A 25,626-nucleotide genomic window follows, 5' to 3' on the forward strand; every position below is an offset into this window, starting at 1 on the left:
GCAGTGTACCCAGGCTTAACTTCCGTATTCTGTAAAACAGACCAGATCGCTTCCGGTTTAGGTTTTTTGTATGTGCTTTATGAAAAAAATTTGCTGTTTTATTCATGACAGAGTTTAAGATAAATCTTTTCATTACTACTGAAGCAGCCGGTTTGCTATAACGTTACGTTTCAAATGATTATTAAACAGCAAGCACAAACTATGAAAAAGCTGCAGCTCTTCCGGCGCACTCAGTGTCCGAATTCGCTCATTTGTTTTCATTAACTTCTTCAGCTGGACTATTTAGGCTGGGCATATGCGATTTCAGCAAGGTACAAACTCACACTGTACGAGTTGATCGCGATGCAAAGCCAAGCTCACGATTTATGTGCTCACACTATACTGTCCAATCGTCGATCGTCTATACTTTTTAAACAAGGAAATTCCAAAAACAACTAGTTTAACATGAAATACTTCTCTTCTATATTTTTTCATTGCGTATATCAGCCACAAGATAAATATTTAGAAAATGAATGAATTGATTAGAGTTTGAATCTTCTTCACCTTCTTCTTTATCACCATTTGCAAAATGGACAACGGTTCACAATTCTGTGATAATAACATAGAGTAAATATTAAATAACTTTGTAGATAAATACATTAATGATTAAGCAAATTAATAAAAGAGGAGCTGGACTAGACGCGCAGTTGGCTTGGAAGACATGAGCATATGGTTTATCCACTCGGCAACTTTTTGTCCTATATTTTCAATATCTTGGAACTGGAAAATCCAAATGTTTCATTGAAAATATCAGAGCTTGATGTCAGTAATGAATTCCTACACTCTTAGAAGAAAAGGTTCTTTATATTGTATAACCTTAAAGGGTTGTGTCAGGCACTTCATATTTATATATATATATATATATAGAGAGAGAGAGAGAGAGAGAGAGAAAGCCTTTTAGGGGTAAGGTTTTATCAATCATTTTATGGAATTGATTTTAGTCAATTCATTTCTAATTTTAATTAAATTTGTATTAATTAAACAGCTTGTTGAAAAAAAATTGAAATAACCCGTTAAACATGAAAGTATTATGCAATCATTTAAGACATTTCTCTTTATATAGACCCTTTTTGGCATAAAGCACTCTAAAATTGAGTCTAGAACCACATTGAAGTTTTTTTCTAAGAGTGTGGTGCTATTCAGACTAGTCAAAAAATCATCATAAAAAAATGGCGATAAACCAGGGGGATTCCTGCTTTGAAAGTTCAATTCAAAGGTCTATGTACTGTATGAGCTAAACTTCACTGCATCTTCTGATAAATGTTTCCACCCATAAGACCTAAAAGAACAGGGGGAACACACCCTGGTCCTATCACAAACAGTTACTGATTCACTAAACTGGTTTTGCAATAAGCTATGTAAAATAATATTCATGAAAGTGATAAAAACCCATACACACCTTCTAATGCCCTGCCTCATCATCCACTCAACCGATCCTTTATAAACTCACGCATCTTTCATGCTTCTGTCTTAGTGAACCTAACACCAACCATAATCCAGACATGGGACATCTGGAGTTAATACTAGTATTAATATGGATAACAGGTTGCTTTACTATAGACAAGAACAAGAATAGGTGAGATGCTCATAATTATTTAGTAATTTTGTGTAATGTTTCAGCAGTAATGTGAATTTTGCTTTTAAGTATAGATTTAGTAAAAAATTTGATTATTGTATGTACTAGCAGAAACAGTATATATATATATATATATATATATATATATATGCATATTCTAAATATTAATGAATATACAATGAAAATGATTCATCCAATACTTGTTAATCATGTACATGAGGCATTTAAATACAGCCACACGTTTCTAACAATTAAATTAGGAAAACAGGCAAAGACACCTTTAACATATCAGAATTTTGCTATTTCTTAATTTTATACACAACATTATTTCATTGCCAAGGCATTTATTGTCACTTCCTTACAGTCTTTGTTTAAATGTAATTATCCATTCAACATCTCATGTAAAAATCAACTTTGATGAAAATGATAATATGATCATAATGATAAGAACAAATGATAAATATTACAATGATGACTACTGCTATGTAACTGAATTGCACTACTTTTATGCACTACACTACTTTTATATAAGAAATTCTTAAATGATTATGTAGTTTATCTAATATTTAACATGCATATAAAATAAAGCCAGCTCTTTTGTCTTTTTCTGGTATTAGTTAACTCAGACTGAATTATTTCATGTTTTTATAGATATGCCGTGACAGAGAGGGATGCTGGTAAGTAAATCGTCATATAAAATGTTATAAGGGCAATGATTAACCAGGGAATTAGCACTATTGCAAAATTTCCTGTCTTTAATATTTTAATACATTTTTCAAATATTTAATAACTTTTCAATATATATAAATTACTACAATATTATATAAATTACTACATATTTATATCCTAAAAATCTATGCAAAAAACATAATAATGTCTGTCTATTACTAATGAACACTTGGGTGAGACTTTGTTCTGTCACACACACACACACACACACACAAAAAATGCACAAAATGTTCACACTTGCAATCAAGTAAGGACACATATGATTACAAAACGACATGAGAACTGGTTGTAAACGGGTGGAGTACGGTAGGCCCCCATAAAGCGTATCTAAGGTCCATGTCCATTACCAACACATTATGAACATAAAGAACATTTATGGCATTGTACAACTAGAAAATTATTAAAAAAAAAAAAAAAAAAAAAAAAATGGTGAGTTATTACTTTTTCCTCATTTTAGGACTGGTTATAATTTAACAGCATATCCTTAATCTAAAATCAACTAGAATTCCTTGTAAAGTCAATTCTAGACAATTTCTACCACTGAAAACTGAAATGTCATGTTTTTCTATCTTTTAAGTAGTGTTAACCTCCTGTGACTTCAATAAAAATGAAGAACCTTTCTGCAACTTCCAACAAGACATCACAGATAATGGTGATTGGACACGCCATACTGGACCCACCCCAACCACAGGCACAGGACCTAATGGAGACTATCCAGATGGCTGTGAGTCAAACTAACAAACAACAATCTGGTGATCAGTCACTGAAGATGCACATTCATTGGCGAATGTTTTTCAGCAGCACTTTTTTTGTTGTTGTTGAAAATTACTAAAATTACAGCAACCACAAATGTTTACAAAATTACAGTACACTAATTATGTTACACTAATTAATTAAAAATGTTTTGTCAGGTAACCTATGAAACAGTAAAGCACTTTTTTGTTACTGTTCCTTTCTCTCATTCATTGTTAAATGTAACCCTTTCCCCCTTAGCTGGCTATTACATATATCATGAGGCTGACAACAGTGTAAATGGACAGAAAGTACGCCTCCTCAGCCCAGTTATTAGTAATGGACCTGCGGAGATCTGTGTACAGTTCTACTACTACATGTATGGCAGTGACAGCAGTAACACTCTGACTGTATTGGCCAAACATTCCAGCTCTGAGGAACAACTGTGGCAAAAAATTGGGATACAGAGCCCATCATGGCTTGGAGCTTCTGTCACAGTGCCAATACCAGCTGGGCAGACTCAGGTGGGTCTGCTTAAAAACAGCGAAAGAGTGCTAATTCACGTGTTCATGTAAGGCTATAGAAATTATTCCAAGGCTCTAGCATGCATTTTTAAATGAAATTCACATGGGTGCCATCCTGCCATACTTGACCACATTGCCTTAAAAACTGCCAAAGTATCATAGCCTCTGTAGAAGACTTTAGCTGTTAAATTTCAGTGTGGTCACTGTGTTTATGACTACAAGGCTTATGCATTACAGTATGTCTAATCTATATTGTCTTTATTTTCATCATCAGTTATAAAAAAGTTAGAGAGAGGACAGAGAACACTGCTAAAGCTCTAAATGACAGAATGACTCCCACAATATGACAGAAAATTCCCTTTCACTCTGCTTTAATGTAATTTTTCTCTTTTAGATTGTGTTTCAAGCAATGCGTGGGCTCTCTTCATCATGTGACACTGCCCTGGATAACATTGTCATCAGCGAGGGAGCCTGTGCTGGTACTTTACTCTACCCTTATCGCAGGTTACAAAGAAACGCATTTCATATTACAATAATAATGCAATTTTATTTATTTGTTTGTTTTTAATACAGGCTGTATAGCTGGGTGTGATTTTGATGAAGCTGACTATTGTGGCTGGATGAATGAGGTATCACATGACAATATCTTTGGTTGGGAGCCTTGGACTGGACAGACAGATACACCAGGCACTGGCCCTGATGATGACTTCTCTAAACCAGGATGTGAGTCCAACGTTCCACCCTGTGACTTTGACAACAATGATTTTAAGACTTCTTTCAGCCCTCTCAACATTCCCTATTTTCTCAAACTGTTTCTTTCCAATGCAGTGGGGTCATACCTGTTAATGGACTCCAGCTATAGCATTGAAGGAGAATCTGCTCAGCTCTGGAGTCCCTCTACCTCAGCCTCTGGTTGCCTGCAGCTGGACTTTCATTACTACATGTATGGCAGTGCTGCCAACATGGAACTTAATGTCCATGCAGTCACCACTGGTAAGGGTGAAGATTAAGAGTTTATTTAAACATCTTTAAGTTCAAAGGACAATTATGTTTTTAAAATATCATGAGGATTATATGCATATATGAAAGCAATTAATCAACTTTCAAAAACCTGATGATCAATGGTTTCTGAAAATTTTATAATACAGGTTATTTACAGAGATTTTGGCTTAGATTTATTTATTATTATTTTTGTTTTAGGTGGGGTACTTGGAGCCCCTATTTTCAGTCTCAAAGGGAATCAAGGTCAGGCATGGAAGCCCGCAAGTGTTCGCTACATCGGCTCAGCTGGTACAGTGCAGGTCAGTTTTATTCTCTCAGTTAGGAATTTGTAACAGTGCTTCTTTATATTCTTTTTAAAGAACGATGTGACCCATTTGAGTTACAAAGTGATTTGTATTCATTATAAATGTTGCCAAACGTGCATGTTTTTACACTGTACATTTTTTATTTCAGTTTGTAATTGTTGGTGTTTATGGTGAAACAGACCTAACTGATATTGCAATTGATAGTGTCTGCATTACCACTTGTACAGGTAGGTGGCAAACTGTGTCATTAATGTCATTTTAAGGCTATACGTAGCGGTTGTCGCATAATAAATAATTTTAAGGAGAAAGCACCAGTCTATTGATTGTTTTCTTGCTTGATTTTAGCAACTCCAACAACACCATCCCCACCACAACCCACTACACCTAAACCTGCAACACCGGGTCCATCAACTCCTAAACCATCTACACCACAACCCACTACACCTAAACCTGCAACACCGGGTCCATCAACTCCTAAACCATCTACACCACAACCCACTACACCTAAACCTGCAACACCAGGTCCATCAACTCCTAAACCAACAACACCTAAGCCAACTACTCCAAAACCAACACCACCAGGTAAGTTAAACTTGTTCTATTTTCCCTATAAAAGTCTATCAAGAAACATTTCCAACATTTGTATAACTAAACAACTCTTCATGGTTTCCAACAGTGACCTGCCCTGCAGACTCTGAATACATTGATTGCGGCCCAGCCTGTATTCCTACCTGTGCAGAACCCTCCACCAACTGCTCTGGTTCTTGCATCAGCGGCTGCTTCTGTAAACCAGGATTTGTTTTCCGTGGCCGGCGCTGTGTTCCTATTGAGCAGTGTGGGTGCCTGGATGAGGAAAACAATTACTTTGAGGTACAAGAGTTGTCGTTGATGCGAGGCTGCATTTTTATCTAGTTCTCTGACCTAAGCCTTTGCTCTAAACTTGGTCTGTATTTACACTCAGCCTGGTGAGATCATATTTGGAAATGGCTGTTCCAAGTTGTGTCGCTGTGCTGGCAACTACACTTTCGACTGTGTGGACAACACCTGTGACCCTGTGACAGAAGAATGTCGGGAGGTTGGTGGAGTGCACGGCTGCTACCCGAAAGGTATTGTACAAAACAACAACAACAATCTTCCCTTAAACTACAATTACTGTAACTGACAAGCGATCATCGGTAGGTGAACTATGAATACCCTTAAACGACATGCTAAATTATTTGTGATAGCTCATGTTTTATAGCCCATAACCTTCCAAACACATTTTATATAATCTCCTACTCTAAGCATTTTTGTTAGAATTTATAACTTTGACATCGAGATATTTTTCACTCACAGGAACCTCTACCTGTGTTGCTTCTGGTGACCCCCATTACACCACCTTTGATAACCGGCGCTACGACTTCATGGGAAACTGTTCTTACCTGATGTCTGAACCTTGTAACAGCACAGATGTGCCTTACTTCGCTGTATACACAGACAATGAGAATCGCTACAACAATCCTTATATCAGCTATGTAAAAGCAGTTCATGTCCATGCGCTGGGAGTGGTAGTGTCCATTCTGAAAGGAGGAACTGTGCAGGTAAGAGAAAAAAACACTATTTTCAATATTATTGCTAATGTACATTTACTGTATGCATATTATTTAGAGGGGCATTCAAATAAACAGTTACGTTTTATGACTTTTCTCAGGTCAATGGAACCAATGTCAACATTCCTCTGAGTCCTGTCAGTGGTGTGGACATTTTTATGTCTGGCAAGCACTACACTGTGGCCTTGAGCTTTGGAGTAACTGTACGTTATGATGGAAACCACTTTATGGACATTAAAGTTATCAAGGAGTGAGTATGGTTCTTATAGAAGTCTTTTTAATAACGACTATAATAACTTGATTCACTTTTAATGTCTCTGCATGCTTGTGATCATTTTACAGCTATGAGGACAAACTTTGTGGACTGTGTGGTGATTACAACGGAGACTCTGAGGATGACTTCCAGACCCCGACTGGTGAACTGGTCCAAAGCCCCAATGACTTTGGCCACAGCTGGAACACAGACCCTGAGTAAGGCAATATGCAATGCACATACTGTTACTGCTAAAAGACTTAATGTTAATCGTTAGTTCATATCATAGATGACTTAACTTTGATTTTGCTCTTCAGGTGTAACAAGCCAGATGTCGACCCAACCCCAGGATGTACAGATGATGAGCAGGATTTGTATGAAGGACCTGCTTACTGTGGTATAATATTGGAAACTAATGGCCCATTTGCTGCTTGCCATCCAAAAGTCAACCCCAATGTGAGTGAAATCAAATCAGTTCATTTGAAATGCTTAAGTGTATCATTTTAACCAAATAACAGATACTTACACATATTAACCCTGTGTGTATAGGGTTTCTTCCAAGCCTGTTTGTTTGATGTGTGTGAACTGGATGGAGCTCATTCCGCATTGTGTGAAGCAATAGAGTCGTACGTCAACGAATGTCAGGACCGTGGCGTCACAATTGGACCCTGGAGAAACAGCACCTTCTGTCGTATGTCTGAAAAATACATATTCCTCAATCATAAACTCTAACAAAATCAATGTCTGTATTATTTCTCATACTGTCGATAGAGTGAAGTTTATGATTAGCACTAACACACATTCTTCCTCTCCAGCTCTGAAATGCCCAGCCAACAGCCACTTTGAATCATGCGCCCCAATTTGCCAACCTTCCTGTAACCCAGTTCCACCAAACCTGTGCACTGGTCCTTGTTCTGAAGGATGTGTTTGTGACCCTGGATACATCCTCAGTGCTGGCCAGTGTGTGAAAGAAGATGCATGTGGCTGCAGCTATAATGGACATTATTATCAGGTGAGGAAACTGGATGTGGTATCATTCAGGACAGCAATGGTTTGTTATAGTCAGTCAAGTAGGATTTTTCGTCAAACTAACATGTTTCTTCTCTGCATGGATTTAGCCAGGTGAAGAGTTCTACACCAAGGACTGTGAGCTACTGTGTAAGTGTAACCCCCCATTTGTTACCTGTAATGCCGCTGACTGTCCACCAATGGAACAATGTGGAGTACAGGATGGTGTAATTGGGTGTTACCCAGAAGGTGAGTACTTTGGTTAACTCAGTAAGTGTGTTTCCATTCACATTAAAATATGATTTCAGTCAGACTAAAGCAATAATATGTCTTTTTCACATGTAAACAATTTAGTCTGAAATACTTTTTTGCATTATTTTGCAATCAAATCATAAATGTGATTGTAGCTTAACTTTGTCTAGCATGTACACGTTAATCAGACTACAACTGGCCTCAGTGCTGTCAGCATGCTTCAGAAGATGTGACATGCAATGTGCATTTAATTCTTCAAATACTCGATTATGTATTGTGTCATTTATGCTTAGACAGAAAGTGGGAATGTAGCTTGACTATGCATGTTAACTGAATTCGTAAACATACTTTATGTAATAGTCTACTGTGGTCTTAGGCAGTTACAACAGGTCATAGCACCACATTATTTATTTTTATTTATTTATTTTTTTTTTTTACAAATAATGCACTATTAACAATATTATATTATTATACAATGTACTAATACAAGTTACACATTCTTTTCCCCTTAAAATGATTAATGAATTTAAAAAAATTTAATTTCTTTTCACAACCCCCCAGGATCTCAAGACTGTATTATCTCTGGTGACCCTCATTATAACACCTTTGATGGCAAATACTACAGCTTCATGGGCACTTGCACCTACACTCTGGCCCGCACCTGTAAAAACAACACCGGTAAGCAATGGACAAAACCATGTTAAAACTATCCGCAATCAGCAGTGACATTAGAATGCTTGGGTCGTCAGTAGGTGTTATGGAGTAACAAACAATCCTGACAATCTTAATATTGATTCAATGTACATTAAATGTTCCCAAAATTAACATAAAATTGAGTTTAAATAAAAATATAGGTGTACAGCTTTAAAATAACTTTACTTTCCTCTCTCCTGGGTCTGCAGGCCCCTGGTTCTCCATAGAGGGTAAGAATGAAGAGAGAGGAGTTTCTGGTGTTTCTTACCTGAGGAAACTGTACGTGACTGTTGATGGTGTCACTGTGACAATGATGAAAAACAAGAGAACTCTGGTCAGTATCCACTGCAGCTGCCATCATTAAACCACCACTGAAATCATTCTATAATCTTGAGATAAACAACTAAGATTTTAAGTCAACAGCTAAAATAGGTTTTATGGCATTAAGTAAATGAAGACAATAGTTTTGAGTCATTCCTCTTATCTTAAATCTTTTCTTTCAGTTGTTCCTAATCTGTTCATAGTCACAACATCTCTGTCCATTTTTCAGTTTTTCAAGAATAATATTTATTTTAAAGGAAAAGGAAAAAATCTCACAGTTCTTCTAGTCAGAGCTAACATTAGTCTTCAGTCCATCTCTCTTGTTTATCTCTTTTTCACACATACAGGTAAATGGACTCAGGGTGTCCCTCCCCCACTTCCCATCTCCACTCATTTCTCTGTCTCTTGCTGGCCAATATGTAATCCTCACGACTCCGTTCGGCCTGAAGGTGCAGTGGGACGGCAACCATTACGCCAAGATCTCTGTTCCCAGGTACTAAAACTCTGAAAACAGCCTCATTTGAATATATATACAGTACAGTACATCACTCTGACCTGAAGTATTTGTCAGGAAACACTAAGACCCACCATGATTTTAAGGGTTACAGGACTTGAGTAAATCCTGCAACAGAAAAAAATCTAAAAGCATCTCTGGGGAAATGAACATCTTAACATTAATCTCTCATTAATCTCTTTCTTTGTTCCTCTCTCACTCATTTTATCAGTTCCTACTATGACCAGATGTGTGGCCTGTGTGGGGACTACGATGAAAACCCTAATAATGATTTCACTAAGCCAGATGGCTCTCAAGTCGACAGTTCAAGTCAGTTTGGAGACAGCTGGCAAACCGATGAGGATGAGGATGCAACGTCAGTACTTTTTTATCCTTTTATCAACTGCACTATGTTTTGAGGATTATTTCGACTTCATATGTTCAATGATGATGTTATGTTTTCAGGTGCAAGCCTGACCCTGGACCTCAACCACAATGCGATCCTGTGCTGGAGGGTGTGGTGTCAAACCCAGAGAACTGTGGGAGAATAACTGACACAAATGGACCATTTAGGTTCGAACTTACCAAACTATGAAATTTCTAAATACTGCTAATAAACAATGTTGAAAGACTTTTAGTGCTTAACCATTGTACACTTTCTCTTACATTTGCTCCTCACAGGGACTGTATAAATGTGGTGGACCCGTTGCCTTTCTTCCAGAGCTGTGTGTTTGATATGTGCCGTTATCAAGGGCTGCAGCAGGTTCTTTGTGACCAGCTTCAAGCTTACACTGATGCTTGCCTGAGTGCAGGTGCACCTGTCCATCAGTGGAGGGAGCCAGACTTCTGCCGTGAGTCATACTGTCATATAGATTGCTATCACATCGCACAAAGTGTATAACGTTTTAAACATATAGTAAAGCAGTAAAATTTGGCAACTTACATCCATGCAAGAATTACATTTCACATTCCTAGTGACAAGCCTGCTTTAGGCTTTCTCTAATGCACAACATAAATTATTGAAATGGAGTGCAGGAGGTTGGAATTAGACCGCTAGAGTCGATTAATTACTTTAACTTTAGCCTTATTGTTTTTATTATTTATGAGGCTTTTATGACAGGAATGCCGTCACAGAGGGATGGGGACATGGGACTGGGAAACTACATAATTCACACTGCATCCTCACTTTAACTGTATTTTCACCATCAGTTAATGTTTTTCCTCATTTTCCTACAGCTCTGGAATGTCCTCCAAACAGCCATTACTCCATATGTGTGAGCTCCTGTCCGGAGACATGTCTGGGTGTCAATGGACCACCGGGCTGCAGTGAGAAGTGTGTAGAGGGCTGTGAGTGTGACACTGGCTTCATCCTCAGTGACAACAAATGTGTTCCTGTTAAAGACTGCGGCTGTGTGGACCCCTCAGGCTCCTACCACCCAGTGAGTTTAAAACCAGGGCTGACCCGTGGGGTTCTGGGGACATGGACGAGATTAGGAAAATGGGTTGTTACACCCACTGATGTAAAAACTGTCAAAACCATGATATCAACATTCATGAAACCACTACAAAAATGTCACGCATTCCTATCAATGTGGCCATGTTTAGGTAAATGAGAGCTGGTATCTGGAGGGCTGTAAGCAGAAGTGTACATGTGAGGGTGGAGGAACTATTCAGTGTTACGACAGCAGCTGTCTTCCTAATGAGAGTTGCCAACTTGAAGATGGAGACTATATCTGCAACCCAAGTGGTAACAATTATAGTACTGGTTTATACATAATAAAATTTTGAGCACATGTACTGGTACATTTGTTTACACATATTATCACATCATGAATATACACAAATGCAGTTATACACAAACCAGTCGACACTGCTGACAGATCTGGAACTATTTTTTCTAATTTCATTTGTATCTTTCTCTTTAGATATAAGAATTTGTTCTGTCTCTTTTGACCCTCATTGCATCATTTGATAATAACGTACATCACTTCATGAGTACCTGCTCCTGCTCTATCAAGAAATTACAACATTTGTATAACTAAACAACTCTTCATGTCTTCCAGCAGTGACCTGCCCTGCAGACTCTGAATACATTGATTGCGGCCCAGCCTGTATTCCTACCTGTGCAGAACCCTCCACCAACTGCTCTGGTTCTTGCATCAGCGGCTGCTTCTGTAAACCAGGATTTGTTTTCCGTGGCCGGCGCTGTGTTCCTATTGAGCAGTGTGGGTGCCTGGATGAGGAAAACAATTACTTTGAGGTACAAGAGTTGTCGTTGATGCGAGGCTGCATTTTTATCTAGTTCTCTGACCTAAGCCTTTGCTCTAAACTTGGTCTGTATTTACACTCAGCCTGGTGAGATCATATTTGGAAATGGCTGTTCCAAGTTGTGTCGCTGTGCTGGCAACTACACTTTCGACTGTGTGGACAACACCTGTGACCCTGTGACAGAAGAATGTCGGGAGGTTGGTGGAGTGCACGGCTGCTACCCGAAAGGTATTGTACAAAACAACAACAACAATCTTCCCTTAAACTACAATTACTGTAACTGACAAGCGATCATCGGTAGGTGAACTATGAATACCCTTAAACGACATGCTAAATTATTTGTGATAGCTCATGTTTCATAGCCAATATGCTTCCAAACACATTTTATATAATCTTCTACTCTAAGCATTTTTGTTAGAATGTATAACTTTGACATCGAGATATTTTTCACTCACAGGAACCTCTACCTGTGTTGCTTCTGGTGACCCCCATTACACCACCTTTGATAACCGGCGCTACGACTTCATGGGAAACTGTTCTTACCTGATGTCTGAACCTTGTAACAGCACAGATGTGCCTTACTTCGCTGTATACACAGACAATGAGAATCGCTACAACAATCCTTATATCAGCTATGTAAAAGCAGTTCATGTCCATGCGCTGGGAGTGGTAGTGTCCATTCTGAAAGGAGGAACTGTGCAGGTAAGAGAAAAAAACACTATTTTCAATATTATTGCTAATGTACATTTACTGTATGCATATTATTTAGAGGGGCATTCAAATAAACAGTTACGTTTTATGACTTTTCTCAGGTCAATGGAACCAATGTCAACATTCCTCTGAGTCCTGTCAGTGGTGTGGACATTTTTATGTCTGGCAAGCACTACACTGTGGCCTTGAGCTTTGGAGTAACTGTACGTTATGATGGAAACCACTTTATGGACATTAAAGTTATCAAGGAGTGAGTATGGTTCTTATAGAAGTCTTTTTAATAACAACTATAATAACTTGATTCACTTTTAAATGTTTCTACATGCTTGTGATCATTTTACAGCTATGAGGACAAACTTTGTGGACTGTGTGGCGATTACAACGGAGACTCTGAGGATGACTTCCAGACCCCGACTGGTGAACTGGTCCAAAGCCCCAATGACTTTGGCCACAGCTGGAACACAGACCCTGAGTAAGGCAATATGCAATTCACATACTGTTACTGCTAAAAGTCTTAATGTTAATCGTTAGTTCATATCATAGATGACTTAACTTTGATTTTGCTCTTCAGGTGTAACAAGCCAGATGTCGACCCAACCCCAGGATGTACAGATGATGAGCAGGATTTGTATGAAGGACCTGCTTACTGTGGTATAATATTGGAAACCAATGGCCCATTTGCTGCCTGCCATCCAAAAGTCAACCCCAATGTGAGTGAAATCAAATCAGTTCATTTGAAATGCTTTAGTGTATCATTTTATCCATGTAACAGATACTTAGACATATTAACCCTGTGTGTATAGGGTTTCTTCCAAGCCTGTTTGTTTGATGTGTGTGAACTGGATGGAGCTCATTCCGCATTGTGTGAAGCAATAGAGTCGTACGTCAACGAATGTCAGGACCGTGGCGTCACAATTGGACCCTGGAGAAACAGCACCTTCTGTCGTATGTCTGAAAAATACATATTCCTCAATCATAAACTCTAACAAAATCAATGTCTGTATTATTTCTCATACTGTCAGATAGAGTGAAGTTTATGATTAGCACTAACACACATTCTTCCTCTCCAGCTCTGAAATGCCCAGCCAACAGCCACTTTGAATCATGCGCCCCAATTTGCCAACCTTCCTGTAACCCAGTTCCACCAAACCAGTGCACTGGTCCTTGTTCTGAAGGATGTGTTTGTGACCCTGGATACATCCTCAGTGCTGGCCAGTGTGTGAAAGAAGACGCATGTGGCTGCAGCTATAATGGACATTATTATCAGGTGAGGAAACTGGATGTGGTATCATTCAGGACAGCAATGGTTTGTTATAGTCAGTCAAGTAGGATTTTTCGTCAAACTAACATGTTTCTTCTCTGCATGGATTTAGCCAGGTGAAGAGTTCTACACCAAGGACTGTGAGCTACTGTGTAAGTGTAGCCCCCCATTTGTTACCTGTAATGCCGCTGACTGTCCACCAATGGAACAATGTGGAGTACAGGATGGTGTAATTGGGTGTTACCCAGAAGGTGAGTACCAAAGTTAAGTAAACTCAGTAAGTGCATTTCCGTTAACTTTTCATCCATCTGATTTTAGTCAGGCTAAAGCAAGAATCTGTCTTTTGTTTTTGTTTTTAAATAAATGTTGTACAATGTTAAGCTAAAAAATTTAGATGTAATTATAGCTCGGCTTTGTCCAGCATGTATATGCATTAATAAGACAACAACTGGCCTCGTCTTTGTGCACTGACTCTGAAAGACAGATGTTATTTGTGATTAATCCTTAATATTTGATTACGCATTGCATCATGTATATTTGGCTAGAGATGGATATGGTCATATGATGTTGTATTACATGCAAACAGGTTATAACATCACAAACTTTTCGTTGTTTACAAATTGAGTCTGACAATATACTATTGTACTTTTACGCAATCTTTAGCGCTCAATAGTTGATGTCTTTAAATATACTTAATCATTCTCTTTTCACAATCCCCCAGGATCTCAAGACTGTATTATCTCTGGTGACCCTCATTATAACACCTTTGATGGCAAATACTACAGCTTCATGGGCACTTGCACCTACACTCTGGCCCGCACCTGTAAAAACAACACCGGTAAGCAATGGACAAAACCATGTTAAAACTATCCGCAATCAGCGGTGACATTAGAATGCTTGGGTCGTCAGTAGGTGTTATGGAGTAACAAACAATCCTGACACTCTTAATATTGATTCAATGTACATTAAATGTTCCCAAAATTAACATAAAATTGAGTTTAAATAAGAATATAGGTGTACAGCTTTAAAATAACTTTACTTTCCTCTCTCCTGGGTCTGCAGGCCCCTGGTTCTCCATAGAGGGTAAGAATGAAGAGAGAGGAGTTTCTGGTGTTTCTTACCTGAGGAAACTGTACGTGACTGTTGATGGTGTCACTGTGACAATGATGAAAAACAAGAGAACTCTGGTCAGTATCCACTGCAGCTGCTATCATTAAACCACCACTGAAATCATTCTATAATCTTGAGATAAACAACTAAGATTTTAAGTCAACAGCTAAAATAGGTTTTATGGCATTAAGTAAATGAAGACAATAGTTTTGAGTCACTCCTCTAATCCTAAATCTTTTCTTTCAGTTGTTCCTAATCTGTTCATAGTCACAACATCTCTGTCCATTTTTCAGTTCTTCAAGAATAATCTTTCTTTTAAAGGAAAAGAAACAAAATCTCTCAGTTCTTCTAGTCAGAGCTAACATTAGTCTTCAGTCCATCTCTATTGTTTATCTCTTTTTCACACATACAGGTAAATGGACTCAGGGTGTCCCTCCCCCACTTCCCATCTCCACTCATTTCTCTGTCTCTTGCTGGCCAATATGTAATCCTCACGACTCCGTTCGGCCTGAAGGTGCAGTGGGACGGCAACCATTACGCCAAGATCTCTGTTCCCAGGTACTGAAACTCTGAAAACAGCCTCATTTGAATATATATACAGTACAGTACATCACTCTGACCTGAAGTATTTGTCAGGAAACACTAAGACCCACCATGATTTTAAGGGTTACAGGACTTGAGTAAATCCTGCAACAGAAAAAAATCTAAAAGTGTCTCTACTGAAACGAACATCTTTACATTAATCTCTCATTGATCTCTTTCTTTGTTCCTCTCTCACTCATTTTATCAGTTCCTACTATGACCAGATGTGTGGCCTGTGTGGGGACTACGATGGAAACCCTAATAATGATTTCACTAAGCCAGATGGCTCTCAAGTCGACAGTTCAAGTCAGTTTGGAGACAGCTGGCAAACCGATGAGGATGAGGATGCAACGTCAGTACTTTTTTATCCTTTTATCAACTGCACTATGTTTTGAGGATTATTTCGACTTCATATATTCAATGATGATGTTATGTTTTCAGGTGCAAGCCTGACCCTGGACCTCAACCACAATGCGATCCTGTGCTGGAGGGTGTGGTGTCAAACCCAGAGAACTGTGGGAGAATAACTGACACAAATGGACCATTTAGGTTCGAACTTACCAAACTATGAAATTTCTAAATACTGCTAATAAACAATGTTGAAAGACTTTTAGTGCTTAACCATTGTACACTTTCTCTTACATTTGCTCCTCACAGGGACTGTATAAATGTGGTGGACCCGTTGCCTTTCTTCCAGAGCTGTGTGTTTGATATGTGCCGTTATCAAGGGCTGCAGCAGGTTCTTTGTGACCAGCTTCAAGCTTACACTGATGCTTGCCTGAGTGCAGGTGCACCTGTCCATCAGTGGAGGGAGCCAGACTTCTGCCGTGAGTCATACTGTCATATAGATTCTATCACATCGCACAAAGTGTATAACGTTTTAAACATATAGTAAAGCAGTAAAATTTGGCAACTTACATCCATGCAAGAATTACATTTCACATTCCTAGTGACAAGCCTGCTTTAGGCTTTCTCTAATGCACAACATAAATTATTGAAATGGAGTGCAGGAGGTTGGAATTAGACCGCTAGAGTCGATTAATTACTTTAACTTTAGCCTTATTGTTTTTATTATTTATGAGGCTTTTATGACAGGAATGCCGTCACAGAGGGATGGGGACATGGGACTGGGAAACTACATAATTCACACTGCATCCTCACTTTAACTGTATTTTCACCATCAGTTAATGTTTTTCCTCATTTTCCTACAGCTCTGGAATGTCCTCCAAACAGCCATTACTCCATATGTGTGAGCTCCTGTCCGGAGACATGTCTGGGTGTCAATGGACCACCGGGCTGCAGTGAGAAGTGTGTAGAGGGCTGTGAGTGCGACACTGGCTTCATCCTCAGTGACAACAAATGTGTTCCTGTTAAAGACTGCGGCTGTGTGGACCCCTCAGGCTCCTACCACCCAGTGAGTTTAAAACCAGGGCTGACCCGTGGGGTTCTGGGGACATGGACGAGATTAGGAAAATGGGTTGTTACACCCACTGATGTAAAAACTGTCAAAACCATGATATCAACATTCATGAAACCACTGCAAAAATGTCACGCATTCCTATCAATGTGGCCATGTTTAGGTAAATGAGAGCTGGTATCTGGAGGGCTGTAAGCAGAAGTGTACATGTGAGGGTGGAGGAACTATTCAGTGTTACGACAGCAGCTGTCTTCCTAATGAGAGTTGCCAACTTGAAGATGGAGACTATATCTGCAACCCAAGTGGTAACAATTATAGTACTGGTTTATACATAATAAAATTTTGAGCACATGTACTGGTACATTTGTTTACACATATTATCACATCATGAATATACACAAATGCAGTTATACACAAACCAGTCGACACTGCTGACAGATCTGGAACTATTTTTTCTAATTTCATTTGTATCTTTCTCTTTAGATATAAGAATTTGTTCTGTCTCTTTTGACCCTCATTGCATCCTTTGATAATAACGTACATCACTTCATGAGTATCTGCTCCTGCTCTATCAAGAAATTACAACATTTGTATAACTAAACAACTCTTCATGTCTTCCAGGAGTGACCTGCCCTGCAGACTCTGAATACATTGATTGCGGCCCAGCCTGTATTCCTACCTGTGCAGAACCCTCCACCAACTGCTCTGGTTCTTGCATCAGCGGCTGCTTCTGTAAACCAGGATTTGTTTTCCGTGGCCGGCGCTGTGTTCCTATTGAGCAGTGTGGGTGCCTGGATGAGGAAAACAATTACTTTGAGGTACAAGAGTTGTCGTTGATGCGAGGCTGCATTTTTATCTAGTTCTCTGACCTAAGCCTTTGCTCTAAACTTGGTCTGTATTTACACTCAGCCTGGTGAGATCATATTTGGAAATGGCTGTTCCAAGTTGTGTCGCTGTGCTGGCAACTACACTTTCGACTGTGTGGACAACACCTGTGACCCTGTGACAGAAGAATGTCGGGAGGTTGGTGGAGTGCACGGCTGCTACCCGAAAGGTATTGTACAAAACAACAACAACAATCTTCCCTTAAACTACAATTACTGTAACTGACAAGCGATCATCGGTAGGTGAACTATGAATACCCTTAAACGACATGCTAAATTATTTGTGATAGCTCATGTTTCATAGCCAATATGCTTCCAAACACATTTTATATAATCTTCTACTCTAAGCATTTTTGTTAGAATGTATAACTTTGACATCGAGATATTTTTCACTCACAGGAACCTCTACCTGTGTTGCTTCTGGTGACCCCCATTACACCACCTTTGATAACCGGCGCTACGACTTCATGGGAAACTGTTCTTACCTGATGTCTGAACCTTGTAACAGCACAGATGTGCCTTACTTCGCTGTATACACAGACAATGAGAATCGCTACAACAATCCTTATATCAGCTATGTAAAAGCAGTTCATGTCCATGCGCTGGGAGTGATAGTGTCCATTCTGAAAGGAGGAACTGTGCAGGTAAGAGAAAAAAACACTATTTTCAATATTATTGCTAATGTACATTTACTGTATGCATATTATTTAGAGGGGCATTCAAATAAACAGTTACGTTTTATGACTTTTCTCAGGTCAATGGAACCAATGTCAACATTCCTCTGAGTCCTGTCAGTGGTGTGGACATTTTTATGTCTGGCAAGCACTACACTGTGGCCTTGAGCTTTGGAGTAACTGTACGTTATGACGGAAACCACTTTATGGACATTAAAGTTATCAAGGAGTGAGTATGGTTCTTATAGAAGTCTTTTTAATAACAACTATAATAACTTGATTCACTTTTAAATGTTTCTACATGCTTGTGATCATTTTACAGCTATGAGGACAAACTTTGTGGACTGTGTGGCGATTACAACGGAGACTCTGAGGATGACTTCCAGACCCCGACTGGTGAACTGGTCCAAAGCCCCAATGACTTTGGCCACAGCTGGAACACAGACCCTGAGTAAGGCAATATGCAATTCACATACTGTTACTGCTAAAAGACTTAATGTTAATCGTTAGTTCATATCATAGATGACTTAACTTTGATTTTGCTCTTCAGGTGTAACAAGCCAGATGTCGACCCAACCCCAGGATGTACAGATGATGAGCAGGATTTGTATGAACGACCTGCTTACTGTGGTATAATATTGGAAACCAATGGCCCATTTGCTGCCTGCCATCCAAAAGTCAACCCCAATGTGAGTGAAATCAAATCAGTTCATTTGAAATGCTTTAGTGTATCATTTTATCCATATAACAGATACTTAGACATATTAACCCTGTGTGTATAGGGTTTCTTCCAAGCCTGTTTGTTTGATGTGTGTGAACTGGATGGAGCTCATTCCGCATTGTGTGAAGCAATAGAGTCGTACGTCAACGAATGTCAGGACCGTGGCGTCACAATTGGACCCTGGAGAAACAGCACCTTCTGTCGTATGTCTGAAAAATACATATTCCTCAATCATAAACTCTAACAAAATCAATGTCTGTATTATTTCTCATACTGTCGATAGAGTGAAGTTTATGATTAGCACTAACACACATTCTTCCTCTCCAGCTCTGAAATGCCCAGCCAACAGCCACTTTGAATCATGCGCCCCAATTTGCCAACCTTCCTGTAACCCAGTTCCACCAAACCAGTGCACTGGTCCTTGTTCTGAAGGATGTGTTTGTGACCCTGGATACATCCTCAGTGCTGGCCAGTGTGTGAAAGAAGACGCATGTGGCTGCAGCTATAATGGACATTATTATCAGGTGAGGAAACTGGATGTGGTATCATTCAGGACAGCAATGGTTTGTTATAGTCAGTCAAGTAGGATTTTTTGTCAAACTAACATGTTTTTTCTCTGCATGGATTTAGCCAGGTGAAGAGTTCTACACCAAGGACTGTGAGCAACTGTGTAAGTGTAACCCCCCATCTGTTACCTGTAATGCCACTGACTGTCCACCAATGGAACAATGTGGAGTACAGGATGGTGTAATTGGGTGTTACCCAGAAGGTGAGTACCAAAGTTAAGTAAACTCAGTAAGTGCATTTCCGTTAACTTTTCATCCATCTGATTTTAGTCAGGCTAAAGCAAGAATCTGTCTTTTGTTTTTGTTTTTAAATAAATGTTGTACAATGTTAAGCTAAAAAATTTAGATGTAATTATAGCTCGGCTTTGTCCAGCATGTATATGCATTAATAAGACAACAACTGGCCTCGTCTTTGTGCACTGACTCTGAAAGACAGATGTTATTTGTGATTAATCCTTAATATTTGATTACGCATTGCATCATGTATATTTGGCTAGAGATGGATATGGTCATATGATGTTGTATTACATGCAAACAGGTTATAACATCACAAACTTTTCGTTGTTTACAAATTGAGTCTGACAATATACTATTGTACTTTTACGCAATCTTTAGCGCTCAATAGTTGATGTCTTTAAATATACTTAATCATTCTCTTTTCACAATCCCCCAGGATCTCAAGACTGTATTATCTCTGGTGACCCTCATTATAACACCTTTGATGGCAAATACTACAGCTTCATGGGCACTTGCACCTACACTCTGGCCCGCACCTGTAAAAACAACACCGGTAAGCAATGGACAAAACCATGTTAAAACTATCCGCAATCAGCGGTGACATTAGAATGCTTGGGTCGTCAGTAGGTGTTATGGAGTAACAAACAATCCTGACACTCTTAATATTGATTCAATGTACATTAAATGTTCCCAAAATTAACATAAAATTGAGTTTAAATAAGAATATAGGTGTACAGCTTTAAAATAACTTTACTTTCCTCTCTCCTGGGTCTGCAGGCCCCTGGTTCTCCATAGAGGGTAAGAATGAAGAGAGAGGAGTTTCTGGTGTTTCTTACCTGAGGAAACTGTACGTGACTGTTGATGGTGTCACTGTGACAATGATGAAAAACAAGAGAACTCTGGTCAGTATCCACTGCAGCTGCTATCATTAAACCACCACTGAAATCATTCTATAATCTTGAGATAAACAACTAAGATTTTAAGTCAACAGCTAAAATAGGTTTTATGGCATTAAGTAAATGAAGACAATAGTTTTGAGTCACTCCTCTAATCCTAAATCTTTTCTTTCAGTTGTTCCTAATCTGTTCATAGTCACAACATCTCTGTCCATTTTTCAGTTCTTCAAGAATAATCTTTCTTTTAAAGGAAAAGAAACAAAATCTCTCAGTTCTTCTAGTCAGAGCTAACATTAGTCTTCAGTCCATCTCTATTGTTTATCTCTTTTTCACACATACAGGTAAATGGACTCAGGGTGTCCCTCCCCCACTTCCCATCTCCACTCATTTCTCTGTCTCTTGCTGGCCAATATGTAATCCTCACGACTCCGTTCGGCCTGAAGGTGCAGTGGGACGGCAACCATTACGCCAAGATCTCTGTTCCCAGGTACTGAAACTCTGAAAACAGCCTCATTTGAATATATATACAGTACAGTACATCACTCTGACCTGAAGTATTTGTCAGGAAACACTAAGACCCACCATGATTTTAAGGGTTACAGGACTTGAGTAAATCCTGCAACAGAAAAAAATCTAAAAGTGTCTCTACTGAAACGAACATCTTTACATTAATCTCTCATTGATCTCTTTCTTTGTTCCTCTCTCACTCATTTTATCAGTTCCTACTATGACCAGATGTGTGGCCTGTGTGGGGACTACGATGGAAACCCTAATAATGATTTCACTAAGCCAGATGGCTCTCAAGTCGACAGTTCAAGTCAGTTTGGAGACAGCTGGCAAACCGATGAGGATGAGGATGCAACGTCAGTACTTTTTTATCCTTTTATCAACTGCACTATGTTTTGAGGATTATTTCGACTTCATATATTCAATGATGATGTTATGTTTTCAGGTGCAAGCCTGACCCTGGACCTCAACCACAATGCGATCCTGTGCTGGAGGGTGTGGTGTCAAACCCAGAGAACTGTGGGAGAATAACTGACACAAATGGACCATTTAGGTTCGAACTTACCAAACTATGAAATTTCTAAATACTGCTAATAAACAATGTTGAAAGACTTTTAGTGCTTAACCATTGTACACTTTCTCTTACATTTGCTCCTCACAGGGACTGTATAAATGTGGTGGACCCGTTGCCTTTCTTCCAGAGCTGTGTGTTTGATATGTGCCGTTATCAAGGGCTGCAGCAGGTTCTTTGTGACCAGCTTCAAGCTTACACTGATGCTTGCCTGAGTGCAGGTGCACCTGTCCATCAGTGGAGGGAGCCAGACTTCTGCCGTGAGTCATACTGTCTTATAGATTGTATCACATCGCACAAAGTGTATAACGTTTTAAACATATAGTAAAGCAGTAAAATTTGGCAACTTACATCCATGCAAGAATTACATTTCACATTCCTAGTGACAAGCCTGCTTTAGGCTTTCTCTAATGCACAACATAAATTATTGAAATGGAGTGCAGGAGGTTGGAATTAGACCGCTAGAGTCGATTAATTACTTTAACTTTAGCCTTATTGTTTTTATTATTTATGAGGCTTTTATGACAGGAATGCCGTCACAGAGGGATGGGGACATGGGACTGGGAAACTACATAATTCACACTGCATCCTCACTTTAACTGTATTTTCACCATCAGTTAATGTTTTTCCTCATTTTCCTACAGCTCTGGAATGTCCTCCAAACAGCCATTACTCCATATGTGTGAGCTCCTGTCCGGAGACATGTCTGGGTGTCAATGGACCACCGGGCTGCAGTGAGAAGTGTGTAGAGGGCTGTGAGTGCGACACTGGCTTCATCCTCAGTGACAACAAATGTGTTCCTGTTAAAGACTGCGGCTGTGTGGACCCCTCAGGCTCCTACCACCCAGTGAGTTTAAAACCAGGGCTGACCCTGAAAATGGGTTGTTACACCCACTGATGTAAAAACTGTCAAAACCATGATATCAACATTCAAGAAACCACTACAAAAATGTCACGCATTCCTATCAATGTGGCCATGTTTAGGTAAATGAGAGCTGGTATCTGGAGGGCTGTAAGCAGAAGTGTACATGTGAGGGTGGAGGAACTATTCAGTGTTACGACAGCAGCTGTCTTCCTAATGAGAGTTGCCAACTTGAAGATGGAGACTATATCTGCAACCCAAGTGGTAACAATTATAGTACTGGTTTATACATAATAAAATTTTGAGCACATGTACTGGTACATTTGTTTACACATATTATCACATCATGAATATACACAAATGCAGTTATACACAAACCAGTCGACACTGCTGACAGATCTGGAACTATTTTTTCTAATTTCATTTGTATCTTTCTCTTTAGATATAAGAATTTGTTCTGTCTCTTTTGACCCTCATTGCATCCTTTGATAATAACGTACATCACTTCATGAGTATCTGCTCCTGCTCTATCAAGAAATTACAACATTTGTATAACTAAACAACTCTTCATGTCTTCCAGGAGTGACCTGCCCTGCAGACTCTGAATACATTGATTGCGGCCCAGCCTGTATTCCTACCTGTGCAGAACCCTCCACCAACTGCTCTGGTTCTTGCATCAGCGGCTGCTTCTGTAAACCAGGATTTGTTTTCCGTGGCCGGCGCTGTGTTCCTATTGAGCAGTGTGGGTGCCTGGATGAGGAAAACAATTACTTTGAGGTACAAGAGTTGTCGTTGATGCGAGGCTGCATTTTTATCTAGTTCTCTGACCTAAGCCTTTGCTCTAAACTTGGTCTGTATTTACACTCAGCCTGGTGAGATCATATTTGGAAATGGCTGTTCCAAGTTGTGTCGCTGTGCTGGCAACTACACTTTCGACTGTGTGGACAACACCTGTGACCCTGTGACAGAAGAATGTCGGGAGGTTGGTGGAGTGCACGGCTGCTACCCGAAAGGTATTGTACAAAACAACAACAACAATCTTCCCTTAAACTACAATTACTGTAACTGACAAGCGATCATCGGTAGGTGAACTATGAATACCCTTAAACGACATGCTAAATTATTTGTGATAGCTCATGTTTCATAGCCAATATGCTTCCAAACACATTTTATATAATCTTCTACTCTAAGCATTTTTGTTAGAATGTATAACTTTGACATCGAGATATTTTTCACTCACAGGAACCTCTACCTGTGTTGCTTCTGGTGACCCCCATTACACCACCTTTGATAACCGGCGCTACGACTTCATGGGAAACTGTTCTTACCTGATGTCTGAACCTTGTAACAGCACAGATGTGCCTTACTTCGCTGTATACACAGACAATGAGAATCGCTACAACAATCCTTATATCAGCTATGTAAAAGCAGTTCATGTCCATGCGCTGGGAGTGATAGTGTCCATTCTGAAAGGAGGAACTGTGCAGGTAAGAGAAAAAAACACTATTTTCAATATTATTGCTAATGTACATTTACTGTATGCATATTATTTAGAGGGGCATTCAAATAAACAGTTACGTTTTATGACTTTTCTCAGGTCAATGGAACCAATGTCAACATTCCTCTGAGTCCTGTCAGTGGTGTGGACATTTTTATGTCTGGCAAGCACTACACTGTGGCCTTGAGCTTTGGAGTAACTGTACGTTATGACGGAAACCACTTTATGGACATTAAAGTTATCAAGGAGTGAGTATGGTTCTTATAGAAGTCTTTTTAATAACAACTATAATAACTTGATTCACTTTTAAATGTTTCTACATGCTTGTGATCATTTTACAGCTATGAGGACAAACTTTGTGGACTGTGTGGCGATTACAACGGAGACTCTGAGGATGACTTCCAGACCCCGACTGGTGAACTGGTCCAAAGCCCCAATGACTTTGGCCACAGCTGGAACACAGACCCTGAGTAAGGCAATATGCAATTCACATACTGTTACTGCTAAAAGTCTTAATGTTAATCGTTAGTTCATATCATAGATGACTTAACTTTGATTTTGCTCTTCAGGTGTAACAAGCCAGATGTCGACCCAACCCCAGGATGTACAGATGATGAGCAGGATTTGTATGAACGACCTGCTTACTGTGGTATAATATTGGAAACCAATGGCCCATTTGCTGCCTGCCATCCAAAAGTCAACCCCAATGTGAGTGAAATCAAATCAGTTCATTTGAAATGCTTTAGTGTATCATTTTATCCATATAACAGATACTTAGACATATTAACCCTGTGTGTATAGGGTTTCTTCCAAGCCTGTTTGTTTGATGTGTGTGAACTGGATGGAGCTCATTCCGCATTGTGTGAAGCAATAGAGTCGTACGTCAACGAATGTCAGGACCGTGGCGTCACAATTGGACCCTGGAGAAACAGCACCTTCTGTCGTATGTCTGAAAAATACATATTCCTCAATCATAAACTCTAACAAAATCAATGTCTGTATTATTTCTCATACTGTCAGATAGAGTGAAGTTTATGATTAGCACTAACACACATTCTTCCTCTCCAGCTCTGAAATGCCCAGCCAACAGCCACTTTGAATCATGCGCCCCAATTTGCCAACCTTCCTGTAACCCAGTTCCACCAAACCAGTGCACTGGTCCTTGTTCTGAAGGATGTGTTTGTGACCCTGGATACATCCTCAGTGCTGGCCAGTGTGTGAAAGAAGACGCATGTGGCTGCAGCTATAATGGACATTATTATCAGGTGAGGAAACTGGATGTGGTATCATTCAGGACAGCAATGGTTTGTTATAGTCAGTCAAGTAGGATTTTTCGTCAAACTAA

At 39.4% G+C, this 25,626-nt stretch overlaps 1 protein-coding gene across 50 annotated transcripts in view; it reads left to right on the top strand.

Moving 5' to 3' along the window:
* Window positions 1-5,587: 5,587 nt before the first annotated feature.
* Window positions 5,588-25,626, top strand: part of zanl (zonadhesin, like) — a 53,104-nt gene continuing 33,065 nt past the window's right edge. For 29 of the 50 annotated variants that reach the window (XM_051899732.1, XM_051899730.1, XM_051899734.1 and 26 more), the window contains exons 1-58: window positions 5,880-6,013; window positions 6,243-6,487; window positions 6,598-6,746; window positions 6,839-6,967; window positions 7,067-7,205; window positions 7,299-7,440; window positions 7,565-7,761; window positions 7,868-8,006; window positions 8,571-8,687; window positions 8,912-9,036; window positions 9,371-9,516; window positions 9,749-9,892; window positions 9,982-10,089; window positions 10,198-10,367; window positions 10,753-10,955; window positions 11,122-11,263; window positions 11,580-11,776; window positions 11,868-12,012; window positions 12,242-12,486; window positions 12,597-12,745; window positions 12,839-12,967; window positions 13,067-13,205; window positions 13,299-13,440; window positions 13,566-13,762; window positions 13,869-14,007; window positions 14,478-14,594; window positions 14,819-14,943; window positions 15,279-15,424; window positions 15,657-15,800; window positions 15,890-15,997; window positions 16,106-16,275; window positions 16,660-16,862; window positions 17,029-17,170; window positions 17,487-17,683; window positions 17,775-17,919; window positions 18,149-18,393; window positions 18,504-18,652; window positions 18,746-18,874; window positions 18,974-19,112; window positions 19,206-19,347; window positions 19,472-19,668; window positions 19,775-19,913; window positions 20,384-20,500; window positions 20,725-20,849; window positions 21,185-21,330; window positions 21,563-21,706; window positions 21,796-21,903; window positions 22,012-22,181; window positions 22,566-22,768; window positions 22,906-23,047; window positions 23,364-23,560; window positions 23,652-23,796; window positions 24,026-24,270; window positions 24,381-24,529; window positions 24,623-24,751; window positions 24,851-24,989; window positions 25,083-25,224; window positions 25,350-25,546. In XM_051899732.1, the coding sequence (XP_051755692.1) occupies window positions 6,311-6,487; window positions 6,598-6,746; window positions 6,839-6,967; window positions 7,067-7,205; window positions 7,299-7,440; window positions 7,565-7,761; window positions 7,868-8,006; window positions 8,571-8,687; window positions 8,912-9,036; window positions 9,371-9,516; window positions 9,749-9,892; window positions 9,982-10,089; window positions 10,198-10,367; window positions 10,753-10,955; window positions 11,122-11,263; window positions 11,580-11,776; window positions 11,868-12,012; window positions 12,242-12,486; window positions 12,597-12,745; window positions 12,839-12,967; window positions 13,067-13,205; window positions 13,299-13,440; window positions 13,566-13,762; window positions 13,869-14,007; window positions 14,478-14,594; window positions 14,819-14,943; window positions 15,279-15,424; window positions 15,657-15,800; window positions 15,890-15,997; window positions 16,106-16,275; window positions 16,660-16,862; window positions 17,029-17,170; window positions 17,487-17,683; window positions 17,775-17,919; window positions 18,149-18,393; window positions 18,504-18,652; window positions 18,746-18,874; window positions 18,974-19,112; window positions 19,206-19,347; window positions 19,472-19,668; window positions 19,775-19,913; window positions 20,384-20,500; window positions 20,725-20,849; window positions 21,185-21,330; window positions 21,563-21,706; window positions 21,796-21,903; window positions 22,012-22,181; window positions 22,566-22,768; window positions 22,906-23,047; window positions 23,364-23,560; window positions 23,652-23,796; window positions 24,026-24,270; window positions 24,381-24,529; window positions 24,623-24,751; window positions 24,851-24,989; window positions 25,083-25,224; window positions 25,350-25,546 (8,844 nt within the window). In that variant the 5' untranslated portion in view covers window positions 5,880-6,013; window positions 6,243-6,310. Of the gene's footprint in view, window positions 5,778-5,868; window positions 6,014-6,242; window positions 6,488-6,597; window positions 6,747-6,838; window positions 6,968-7,066; window positions 7,206-7,298; window positions 7,441-7,564; window positions 7,762-7,867; window positions 8,007-8,570; window positions 8,688-8,911; window positions 9,037-9,370; window positions 9,517-9,748; window positions 9,893-9,981; window positions 10,090-10,197; window positions 10,368-10,752; window positions 10,956-11,121; window positions 11,264-11,579; window positions 11,777-11,867; window positions 12,013-12,241; window positions 12,487-12,596; window positions 12,746-12,838; window positions 12,968-13,066; window positions 13,206-13,298; window positions 13,441-13,565; window positions 13,763-13,868; window positions 14,008-14,477; window positions 14,595-14,818; window positions 14,944-15,278; window positions 15,425-15,656; window positions 15,801-15,889; window positions 15,998-16,105; window positions 16,276-16,659; window positions 16,863-17,028; window positions 17,171-17,486; window positions 17,684-17,774; window positions 17,920-18,148; window positions 18,394-18,503; window positions 18,653-18,745; window positions 18,875-18,973; window positions 19,113-19,205; window positions 19,348-19,471; window positions 19,669-19,774; window positions 19,914-20,383; window positions 20,501-20,724; window positions 20,850-21,184; window positions 21,331-21,562; window positions 21,707-21,795; window positions 21,904-22,011; window positions 22,182-22,565; window positions 22,769-22,905; window positions 23,048-23,363; window positions 23,561-23,651; window positions 23,797-24,025; window positions 24,271-24,380; window positions 24,530-24,622; window positions 24,752-24,850; window positions 24,990-25,082; window positions 25,225-25,349; window positions 25,547-25,626 lie in introns of those variants that run through there. The other 21 variants (XM_051899713.1, XM_051899728.1, XM_051899729.1 and 18 more) reach the window with 21 other exon arrangements.

Source organism: Ctenopharyngodon idella, chromosome 7 (genome assembly GCF_019924925.1).
Source record: "Ctenopharyngodon idella isolate HZGC_01 chromosome 7, HZGC01, whole genome shotgun sequence".
NCBI lineage: Eukaryota > Metazoa > Chordata > Actinopteri > Cypriniformes > Xenocyprididae > Ctenopharyngodon > Ctenopharyngodon idella.